This window comes from Cyprinodon variegatus, unplaced genomic scaffold (genome assembly GCF_000732505.1).
Source record: "Cyprinodon variegatus isolate N-32 unplaced genomic scaffold, C_variegatus-1.0 Scaffold493, whole genome shotgun sequence".
In the NCBI taxonomy this organism is placed as follows: domain Eukaryota; kingdom Metazoa; phylum Chordata; class Actinopteri; order Cyprinodontiformes; family Cyprinodontidae; genus Cyprinodon; species Cyprinodon variegatus.
This window is the reverse complement of record NW_015150946.1, coordinates 607,885-619,860: the sequence shown is the minus strand read 5'-3', so window position 1 is coordinate 619,860 and position 11,976 is coordinate 607,885. Positions and strand designations below refer to the sequence as shown.

At 38.2% G+C, this 11,976-nt stretch overlaps 1 protein-coding gene across 11 annotated transcripts in view; it reads left to right on the top strand.

The window, feature by feature from the left end:
* LOC107094597 (ELKS/Rab6-interacting/CAST family member 1-like) overlaps positions 1-11,976 on the top strand; it is a 123,357-nt gene that overhangs the window by 15,774 nt on the left and 95,607 nt on the right. For 6 of the 11 annotated variants that reach the window (XR_001481684.1, XR_001481683.1, XR_001481685.1 and 3 more), the window contains 3 exons: positions 3,344-3,484; positions 5,640-5,833; positions 10,312-10,323. Coding sequence is in view for 7 of the 11 variants with exons in the window: in XM_015390315.1 (XP_015245801.1) it covers positions 3,344-3,484; positions 5,640-5,833; positions 10,312-10,323 (347 nt within the window). In the remaining 4 variants the exon portion in view is untranslated. The remainder of the gene's footprint in view (positions 1-3,343; positions 3,485-5,639; positions 5,834-10,311; positions 10,324-11,976) is intronic. The other 5 variants (XR_001481686.1, XM_015390316.1, XM_015390311.1 and 2 more) reach the window with 1 other exon arrangement.

Genomic DNA, 11,976 nt, shown 5'->3' with positions numbered 1-11,976 from the left:
AAATACCCATTTAATACCCTGTTCAATCACCCTGTGTAATAATCCTGTTAAATAAGAGACTTATATATATATTTATGTGGAGGAATTGTATATACTGTATAAACCCCATGCACCTTTTCCTCCTTTTGACACCTTCTCCTTTTCAGTATCAATAAAGTCTATCAATCTATCAATCAATGAATCAATATGGATAAAAAGCTTAGGTGTACTGAGCTAAATTACGACAAGATGGTATAAAAGGAGAAACTCGTGTCCTGTTAATCTACTGGCAGCATGAAACTCTGTGGTAAAAGGACACATTTATTCTACTTTTGATCTCAAAATGCGTTTGCAATGTTCACACAATCAAAATTTGACTTTTAAAAGTTAACGAGAGATATTTTTTTGTGAAAAGTCCTCTTTTTGGGCTAATTTTAGTGATTGTGGGATCATAAAACCTGTCCGTTTGTGTTGAAAAATACACAGAGTCTCCCAAGAGAACAAGCATTCCTTTCTGCACTGCCGAACGCAGATGTGAGGTTTGTCTGACAACACCAGTGTATACACAACCCTAAATATACTCTGAGTAAGCAGGAAGGTTTCTCTGACCAAAACCCAGTCAAACATGATGATCTGAAGTCTGAAGTTGGTAAGGTCAGTCATGGGTGAAATTACACGTCTGAGCATCTCTCCTTCTGGTCCCGTTGGTTTCTGTTTCACTGTCTCTACCAAAAGAGAAGACGAGAAGGGAAGGGGAGAGAGATTTTCACAGATGGAAGGATTGAGCCTAAAAGTGTGAGAAGAGCCAGGTCAGAGGAAGTATTTCATCCAGACAAGGAAAAAGGATAAATCCGTGTTAAACCACTAGACTTTGGGCTAAAAGGGCAAGACAAACTCCTCTTGTCGCAGATTCCACCCACCTTTGCACCGTCACACAACTTAGAAAAACTAATCAACCTAGCATGCATAACTGAAGGCCGTGACGGGAAACTGGATCACCTGGAAAAAATCCATCCAGCAACAAACAAAGCATGCAAATTATAATCAGAAAGGTTCCAGTAAAGGTTTCCCTCAGGAACCTTTCTGTTGAAAGATGCTGCCAGGAAATAAGCAGGTTGGGATGTTTTTATAAGCTAAAATACTTTCAGCCTTTAAATGTGAACAAAGGGGAGGCAGATATGTGTTTACATGCAGTGCCATGGAAAACTATTCATACCTCTTTTAACCAAAAGAATCAAAACATGTAATTAAGATTTTAGATGACTTTGGTGAAGAAGCTACATCACCTAGGAACACATGGAGATGGGTAAAGCTGTAAAGAAGTTGAAAGCAGTATGCTGGTGAAGATTTTCAGTCATTCAGGTTATAGTTATTCCAAAAGAAATTTAAAAAACAATCCACTGGACTTTTTTTCCACCTTTGGAGATGTTTCGCTTCCCATCCAGGAAACCTTTTCAATTCAAAATGCCAGAACTAGCATTGGGTTCGAGGCTTTATAGAGTGGCCCAAAACAAGGCCTAATTTTGGCTTAGAAAACATGCAAATTGAACCTGAGGAACGGTCCCCGGGCTGCTCAGTGGCGCAGGGGGTAGCACTGCTGCCTTGCAGCAAGAAGGTTCTGGGTTTGATTTCTGGCACGGGGTCCTTCTGCATGGAGTTTGCATGTTCTCCCTGAGCATGCATGGGTTCTCTCCGGGTACTCCGGCTTCCTCCTACAGTCCAAAAACATGACTGTTTTGTTAATTGGCTTCTCTAAATTGTCCTTACATGTAGGTGTGAGTGTGTGCTTAAATTTGTCCTGTTTGTCTCTGTTGCCCTGCGATGGACTGCCGACCTGTCTAGGGTGAACCCCGCCTCTCGCCCGTAGACAGCTGGAGATAGGCACCCGCACCCCTCGCGACCTCACTTGGGATTTAGCATGTAAAGAAGATGGATTGATGGATGGATGGAACGGGTCCCCCCCTTAGAAATGGGGGGTATTTGTGTTCTTTTTTTATCCTGCAATACCTGATACTGGTCTATGTCTCTGAAAGGGGGTCGTTAGGGGGGAATTGTTGGCCTGGCTGGACAGGCGAGATGTTTAAAGCAGGAATTGGATGGAAAAAATATATCAAGCTTTTCCTAAGGAAAGATGCCTGGTGAAAAAGCATTAATAAAAAGAAAGCCTCATGGTGCCTCCTGAGGAGCTGAAGAGAACCACATTTGGCCACAAACCTGATCCCAAAGCTGAAAGAAAGAAGTACCATGTAGGAGACAAAAGAAGGGCCTCGGGTCACATGATATCTAAATTTAAAATGTTGAGTTGGGGTTTCAGGTTAACAGAAATCCAGAGAAAAAAAAACTAAATGAATCTGTAAAGCACAGAAGCTGAAGGTCTGTTTTCCAGCAGTATCTCCACCTTAACCTACAGCAAAGCTACAAAAGAATGGTTAATATCAAAGCAAACTCATGTCCTGTCAAAGCCCAGATCCAAATCAAGATGAGACCCCTGATAAGAACTGGAAATAGCTGTTCACAGACGCCCTCCATCCAACGGAGACCATCTGGACTGTTTTTTTAAAAAGAGAAATAGGCAGAAAGATTCAGTCTCCTGATGTACAAAGCTAGAGACTCTAAAGGACTCGCAGCTGTAGTTGCTTCAAACGGTGGTTTTAGAAAATGTCTACTCAGCAGGGCTGAATAATGATGACGAACACCAATCTTTCGAGATATTTATTCATACAAGACTTTAAAATAACATGGTTTTCCATCCACTTTTCAGTTGCTGTATAGTTGGAACTTATGAGCTAAGACTGTCTAGAACATAAAAGATAAATAAAATGCATTGAGGTCTAAGGTTCTAACTTCAAATATTCTATCCATTTGCTCATCCATCCACTATGGAACAAATTTCAGTATATTTTTCTGAGAAGATATTATTAAAAGGAGGGAAATGTTCTCTGCTAAAAGATTTTCTAACAAAATGAATCTTTTAGCATCAATCAAGTGCCTATTTATTTACCTAATTTCCCTTTTCATTAATAACTTATGACTAATTACTTTAGGCCAGCTTTAGACAACTTTTATTAGATTGACTGCTGTATGTTTGCACCATATATGTTTAATGCTCTGCACCTCTGTATCGATGCGGTTTTCCAACAGTTTTTTTTTTCTTTCTTCTCTCACACTGTTTACATTTGATCACTGCTGCACTTTATGGAACGGAAATGTTCTTAAAGCTGCACAAAACAGAATTTCGTTTTGTTTACACTCTGTGTATGCGAAATGACAATAAAAGCTGTCTAAGTTGAAGTCTAAATTAAAATTGGATTCATCTTGTTCCTCTTTACTGTTTCTCTTCATCCTGGTTATCATTTCCCTTTAGACCTCGGTGTTGGATCTGAAAGAAAAGGCCTCCTCACTTGCATCCTCAACTCTAAAGAAGGAAAACAGGCTGAAGAATCTAGAAATCAATCTGGAACAGAAGAAGGAAGAGTGCATCAAACTGGAGAACCAGCTCAAAAAGGTTGGTGGATTCTGGCCTGTGGATGAAAGGAGATAGTTATGTTTTCATTCCTAATATTTCCTTGTCTTATAGAAAGAGAGGGAAATGAAAATACATTTGTATGTGTGTGTTTGCGCTTGCTTGTGTATCAGATGTCTTCTCCCTCACAGTAGAGAAGTGTGTGTATGTGTGACAGCCTGCTGACAGCCTTACAGTCATTTTCACAGGCTCGGGAAGACATCACCACCATGACACCCTGAGTGTGTTTGGCTGTGTGTGTGTTAACATGTGAAAAAATGTGAGAAACAGAGAAAAGAAGAATATGTACGAACATGTCTGTGCATCTGTAGCGTTTCCCCTCGCCAGCCTTTATTTTTAGTCTCTTTCCTTTTCCCCACAATGGATGGAGGGAAGATGCGAGACTTTCCGCCGTATTTCTTTACTTCACCAAGTTCCTCGTATATCGTGAGCCACCCAAACATTTCCTCTCCACATAAGGAGCTGTTAAAATTGCCGTCCATTTCCAAAACTAATAGGGGTTTATGTATTGTGGGACCAGGGCGCACGCACATAGACGCACACACACACTCCGCGTCAATCTGTCCCAAGAGCAACATTTACTTCTGGGAAAACACACAGCTGTTCTAACCTCTAAGCTGGTTTTAACCTGTTATATTTTTCTTTTATCTATTTTTTCTTCTGCAACCAATTTGTTCCATCATTACAGCTGAGTTAAAAAGAAAAAAAAAGATAAAAACCACTTGAATTGACTGTAATTTGCCCCTTGGAGTTCAGAAATATGATGTCCATGACAATTAAAATAAAAACAAGAAGCTTCAGCTTTGATGTTTAAACTTAGCTCAACTAGACACGAACAATATTTCAGACTAAATTACAGTTATTGGCTATGAAGAGACATAAAAAAAAATGTTTTAGTAACAAAATGAATCATTTAGCATCAATCAATCCCTATTTATTTACCTAACTTTTCAATAATATATTATGTCTAATTACTGTAGGTCAGCTTTAAAATGTGAAGATAAATTAATATACCATAAGACATGATGATTTTAACCTATCAGGAAATGCCTGCAGTAGAACTTTGCACTGGCATACACGTTCGCATATCTTTAGTGACACTAAAAAATGCTAAACAATATACTTTAAATCTATAAACGGAATGACTTAATTGCTTTTCCTGAACCATAGTGAAGACTTTCCCCATGCAAATGTGATGATTTATGACCGCGTCCCAGTCAAACATTTACACAACCCTGAGCCTCAGCTGTGTTTATGTGCTTATTAACACATTTTTATAAGCGAACATGAAAAAAACTGGGAATGTGAAATGAACCAAGAACATGGTGACTTCTGACTGCACCAACAGTGGAGGTGGAATTTTCACATTAAACTGGAAGTGAGAAAAGGGGGGGAGGAAGCATCCGATATCCAAAAAATAAAATATGTGGCATCAGTGACAAAAAGTATACTTGGAGGAGTTTAGGTTCTAACTTGAAGGGCCTCTCCCAATAGCATGGTAGAGGCTGCGTCATGCTAAGGGTCATCAGCTTGTATGAATCTAAGATTGTTCAAAATAAAGGAATTTAGGGCTGAAAAATTAATCTGATTAATTTTGAATAATCATTTATTAATTGAGTAATCAATTAATTGTTAACTGGAAGACATAGATTTTAAAACGCGCTTTTAGCTGATAAAGCAACCCACCTTGAGTGGCAGTAATACCAAAATTGTAAAAAAGATTTAAAAAAAGTTTTTTGTCAATATGCTCTATCCAGAAATCCTTAAATGGAAAAGTTTTAGTTTCACCTGGTTTGATTTAGTAAAAAAATATTTTTTAAGGAACCTTTGGCTATCCGATTATTAATCAATAAAACAAAAAAAAAAATCAACAGATTAATCAATTTGCAAAATAATCATTAGTTGTAGCTCTATAGGAATTTCTTTATATGAAGGTTCAAATATAAAGTGTCTTTAGAGCTGCGTTTTAATTTTGTGGCTCCATTAGTCCCCTGAGGATGTATCTGTTTCACCTCCCAGCTCTCACATTGGGCCAAGCACATTTATTCTGGGTCGAGTATTGTTTTGATCAAACGGTGGTCCGCTCATTTTGAAAGCCAATGCTTGGTTTATTTTTAATAATAATTTTCTGTTCCAGGCTCAAAGTGCAGCGGCAGAGTCCCAGGCCAACACTGAACTTACTGAACGCATCTCGTCCCTGGAGCAGGAAGTGACCCGGTGCAGAGAGGAGGCTGGGAAGGCACAGTCGGAGGTGGAGCGACTTCTGGAGATCCTTAGGGAGATGGAGAATGAAAAGAACGACAAGGAGAAAAAGATCCATGAGTTGGAGAGGTGAGAGAGAAGAATTCGATTTGTTAGGGAAACAAAATCAACCATTTCTAACTCTTTCCTGATTTTTTTCCTTCTTATTTCAGCATAAAAGTAAGAAGGAAAAACTGAGTAATTAAAACAAAACGACTTTAATTTCCGTTCGCTCCTCGTCTGCTTAGTTTTAAACAACATAATGCTGAAGTTGATGGAACTCTCTGGTATAAATGACACGTTATTTATCACTGTATTATTTTCCCCCTCCCCTTCTTCTGCTTTCCTTTACATGTCAACTCTTTTCCTCATGTATGCGTGTGTGTTCAAACTTACACTCATTTATGTTTGAACTGGGATGAGTGCGTTTATGTTTGCCTGTATGACTCATAACATCTCAGAAATCCTTCAGCTTCTCATCTGTGGCGCTCGCAAAAACAGGCCCCTCCCCCGGCTGCCTCTCAGCAGCCAATGGGGGGGCTGGTGTGGGACTACTTGGGCACGTGAGTGGCTGGTGGCCCCTTTCGGTTAACTCGAGACCACTGCACGATAAGGGCACGATTATTACAACCACCCATGTGGAAAAGTCCTTGAGAAGCTGCTGCTTGATAACAGGATGCTGTTTAAAGTATCATAACCACAAGCTGGGATCCTACAGAGCCTTGCAAAAGCGCTGATCATTTTTAACAAGGTTTCTCATATGACAATCACACACATCTGTGTTTTTTTTATTAATGTAGAAAACAAAATGCATCAGTGAAAAAGCAAAGCATGCCTAGTTTTGTGTGTTGGAGGTCCATTTGTATTCAGCCTTTCTTCAAAGTAAAGTCTTTACCAGCTTTGCGTTGTGACCTCTGCAGACAAATTTTTGCCTGTCTATAAAAAATTAAATTGCCAAAATGTGCAAAGATTTAAGGGATGTAACTATTTTTGCAAGCCGTAGGTAATGTACCTGTAAGGTCCTTATTTGGCTCCATTTTGCACAATTAACAGTAGACTCGACCAAGGTTAAAACAGCAGTAATATCTTTGGTTGTGTAAACTTTCAGAATTTAAGCTTAAGGTGACATATTTGTCTTTTCCACATGGGCCGGGCTGAGTACGTATGCTCACTAATAATCACCAACAAAGAGTTGTGGCATTGGCTCATTACTCACAAATCACACTTTATTGCACATTTGGACAGCTCCGTCTCTGGAATCCAGAAATTGTGCTCACTTGTACGCTGACACACACTCCACATTAGCAGAGTTTGGGTCGTCTGTTGCTGCGGCATGACAAGCCAAACAGCTTTGTAAAATGAGGCGCTGCTGTTGCTGCCCGGCCTGGCGCTCTCTGAGCCTCTGTTCCTGTCAATGATGCAACTCTTTTTATTAAGTTTGCGGTTCTGTTCTCTGGCTTCACTTTTGCTTAACTTTCAGCAGAGGATGCTTGACTTTAAACTTTTAACTCACCTTTTTTTTTTTTTTTTATCTTGTATTAGGAATGTAAAGGTTAACTAATATTATGTGTTTCTAACCTCTTTTCAATTATCTATTTCATTTTGGATCACTCACCTCTCTGTCTTCCACAAAACCTTATGTTTACCTTTTAAATTATCTTTATCTGTCAGATCGTCTGCCTGTTTCCTCTGCATGCTGTTCGAACTCTTGTACATGTCTCTTACTAGGGCTAGGCAATAAAACAATGTCAATATATGTCACAATAGACATTTGAATTATTGTCACTATATAATTTGAATTCTGACAAAACTGCACTGCATTCTGGGTAATATAACCTGAGAAAAGCTTTGCCGTCAAGTTAAGCACGGTTAATGGAGGGTTGAACTCTTTTTAAAGGTTTAAATAGGGTTTGGATTGCAATTTAAGTTCTAGCTTTTTTTTCCCTCCAATGAGTAAAACAAAAAATATTTAATAATTATAGATATCGACTGATAAACATGCTGGTTGTTTTGAGCTTTTTTTTTTTTGTTCCAACAAAAGACTACAGCAAACCTTGGGGCAGCAAACTTTCAAAGAATAAAAGAAGGCAGACACACTCTGATTTAATTCACTTTTTTTTTAGTACTTTTAGAAGTGCTGTGGGTTTATTCTGCAGATTGGGACTGAGGAAAAGGCAATTCTCTGAAAACAATTGTGTTTGTCTAACTAAAGTGAATTTAATCAGTGAGTTTAAGCCCCCTGCTTAGTCCCTGGGAAGTATAATTTGCTGTGTATGGGAGTCATCCAGAATCAAAAACTATTGTGACAATTTCAACACCCTCTAATTTAACAGACAGATTTATTAAAAGTTTTTGAAAATATAGTTTGTTTAACCTACAAGAAACTGCCTTTAAAAAAAGTAGTTTTTATTTCTGCCTCCGCTGCCTAATCCTGTAGCTAAAATAATCTAGATGTCATTAGATAAAATTATGATAGATTATGATAGATTAGATAAAATTATGCAATCTACAACATCCAGAAAAGGCTTCAGGATTAACAAGTCTGGAAAAATATAGCTTTTTCCGATTTCAAGGTTAGAATTAGTTTAAAAATGAAAGGAATTCAGATCCAGACTGGGAAAATACAGAAAATTAATAAAAACTATATTCTTTTTTTAGCTATTATTATATGCTACCATTTGTATTTGGTTTGCCACATCAAACATTAAGATTGATGTATTTTGGCAAACTGTATTTACTTAAAAAGAAAACTCAAACAAAAGTTTTCATACCTTTCAACTCTTCGTATGTCAGGGATGGATTTTATTTGGATTTAAGGGTTAAAACACAAAATTAATAGTTTAATGGAAAAAATTGTTTTATTTATTCAGCCTTTGTGAGACATTATTTGTTGAATCAGCTTTAACTGCAATTCCAGCTATAGGCTATTTATGGGATCAGGGTGTTTTTTTATACTCTAATAATCCCAGAGGGAAATTACATCTCTGCATTTAACCCATCCCCTTGGGAAGCAGTGGGCTGCCATTGTGCGGCACCCGGGGAGCATTGTGGGGTTAAGGGTCTTGCTCAGGGTCAGATTAAATGGGAGAGTCTTAAAATTAAATTATTAGTCCTGCAATATACTCTATATTGAAATTAGTTCTGGACTAGATTTAACTAAACGATCTCCATTCCTCTCCAATGTCATCATGAGCAGCATCATCATCTTAGCTGAAGAAAAGCTTCCCCATAGCATGATGCTTCCATTACCATGTGTCATTGTGGGGAATTTTCTTTTCAAAATCTCTCATGTGAATCCCGGATCGCTGCTGCTTCTCCAGTTACTATTGACCTTTAGGGTGCTCAGTAAGATGTTAAAATCTTGTGATATTGTTTTATAGTCAAATCCTGGCTGGAACATATCCTCAACTTTATCTATGACCTGTATGGTGTGCTCCAGGATGTTACTTGTTCACATATGTTCTCCAATAAACCTCTGAGGCCTTTTCAGAACAACTGCACTTATATTTACATTAAATGGTAGACTCAGTGCTGTGATTTAATCACGGGAATATGTTGAGTAAAAAGTTCAGCTGTAGTTTAAACAAGAGAGCAACAGGAGTAGAAATCAGGCCTTTCTCCCCTCGTGTAAATCCAGCTGTACAGGTACCAGATTATTTATTTCAGGAACTGGGATGGTAATTGGAGCATTCTAAAGTGACTTCACACTGAGGGGAAATGGAGCTGAAAATCTGCCCCGATGGCCAAAATAAAGGATTTGGAAGGACGAGTGGAAAACAGAGAGAGGGAGAGCAGCAGGGGAAGTGAAAGGAAGGTGGTAGAGGAAGAAAAACAGTAAGAATGTCATTTATTAATGGGTGGAGATGTAAGAAAACCTGACAGGGTTGGGAGAGATTTGTGCCTATAAACCCAACTAATGAGAAATTCACAGATTTTATAGCTGTATTGTTCTTTTATGGACAAATTTGTCTCTTACACTTTGTCATTAGCATGTTCTAGACTATAAAACTATGTTGGGATTAGGGCTGTGCCAACTTTAGCATGTGAACCATTTTGTGGAGACTGGGAAAGTCCTTTTTTTTTTCTTTGTATTTTTGTATACTTTGAAAGTTGCATGAAATTTAGTGCTGAGTGCAGATCCACGGAGTGCATGCTGTCAGTGTGGGAAGTTTGGTTACTGGGCTAATCCATTCAAGAAATGATAATAATGAACTTGGACCATCTCATGCTTTGATTGGCTGATTTAAGGGAGCTTTATTGGTGAGGGAATGAGTTGAGGAAAGCATGACTCTTATTATTTAACATTCATTTACAAAGCAGAGCAAGAGGTGATCTTGGTGTCTGTCTGCCCTGTCATGTCCGTCTCCCTGCATAAATGTCTGTCAGCTGTCTCCCTTTGGTTAATTATGTTTCTCTAGCAGCTCTTCTGTCTTTCCTGTTCTTTGAAGATTGATCAAGCCAGCTAACCCAGAACTCAACCCTTCTTTCCCCTCTCTCACCTTTCTCTTTTCCTTCTCTCTGTCTTTCTTTTATCTTTACGATGCCACGTTGTCTGCTGCGCTACCCAGTCTTGCCTCAAGGTTAGTATTGCACGCCTATCTTTCTTCTTAAGCCCGTCTCCCTTCGTTTTTTCATCTCTCTCCTTCATTGTCATACTGCGTGTCCTTGCATGGAGACACTCTGTCACAAACTCTGCGTCTAATAATTCTCATCAAGTCTGTCTTTGTAGGAAACACCTTGACTTTCTCTTCACTTTCTGTCACATTGCTCCCTCTTTGAACAGGAAACATCATCGTTTCTTTCTTCCCCTCTGTGTTGTATAACATTTTTGCTGGTCTATTCACTTTACACGTGTCTTAACATTGACGCAAACAGTTTTAAAAAAAAATGTAAATGTAAGGTATCACAGAAAAAAAAATCTAAAACATTATAACTGATGAAATGTAATCAATTGTGGCCACTAAATTCTCGGACAGCTTTGTACTTTTATTTAGGTCTTTTTACCCATATTCTTTGTGGACGTTTTGTCTGTATTGAATATATTTCAGAATTTTGGTGTTTTTTTTAGTTCATTTTATCCCAATTTATTGCAGCAGATGCAGATTTGTGGCATGAAAAACTATAAAATAAATGTTGGTGATGATGCATTGTATTGGGATGAAGAGGGAAGACGTACAATGTCATTGTGTCATGACAGGGTTAGTACCTTTTGTTGTGACATAATTTTCTAATTATTATTTTATCAAAAACTTATTGATGAAAACAGTCTCAGACTAAAGATACTATAAGTGCCCCCAGGTATTAAAACTAACAGCTTAAATAGTCAGAAAATAAGGCCAACTCCTCTGCAGAGTTTGCCACCTTAAGCATAGAGTAAGCTGAGGTGAGTAAATCTTCCTGGGTGCATACAGGGGGTCTGCATGGCGTAGCATGTCATAAAGTAATATGATTATTCTTGATTTTTTTTATTTTTTTTTATTGCAGGTACAACATTATTTACCTTATCAAATGTGTTGATAGGCTGTTTATTATTGCAACTTTTTCCATGGATCTCTTAAACAGAAGTTCAACTAATACACAACAATATGAAGGCAAATACAAAATCTTCAAGCTAAGCCCCTTAATTTGCTTGAGAGGATATGGTCCACCCTTATATATACAACACTTAGAGTCCAGACACAGAAAGAACTGCTACATCTAGGTAACTTGTGGACAACTGTAGAACTATGGTGGTGGGTAATTAACATCTTTCTGGTACAATGGTGTATCAGTGTTCTAAAAAGTTGGATTTAAACAGATGTTCAGATTTAGGACTAAGAACAGGTGTTTTAAAAGAAGGGTGAAGGAAAACATCTTTGTTGAAAAAGAAGAGTCATCCCTGAACAGAGCAGGAACTTTGCGGATTCATTTCCCAAGTGATAGAAGTCTTACTTGGTACTTGTTCCAAAAACACAAGCAGTCACACAACAATCATGATTCAAACAGCCAAACCCAAAACAGATTTTAATGACAGGGAGAAAGACGGGGAGGGGGGACTTAGCATCTGACTTGGAACTGGATTAGAAGGATCGGCCTTCAAATTCTTCAAATCCAACTACAAATCGGTTTAGCGGAGCCACCAGCTTCAACACCACTAAAGGTGTTGAAACCATGTCAGAAAAACTGAGATTCTGGTTCTCTCCAATTTAAGCTTGTTTTGTGGTTTTAAACAGACTTTTGTTTCATCATATAAT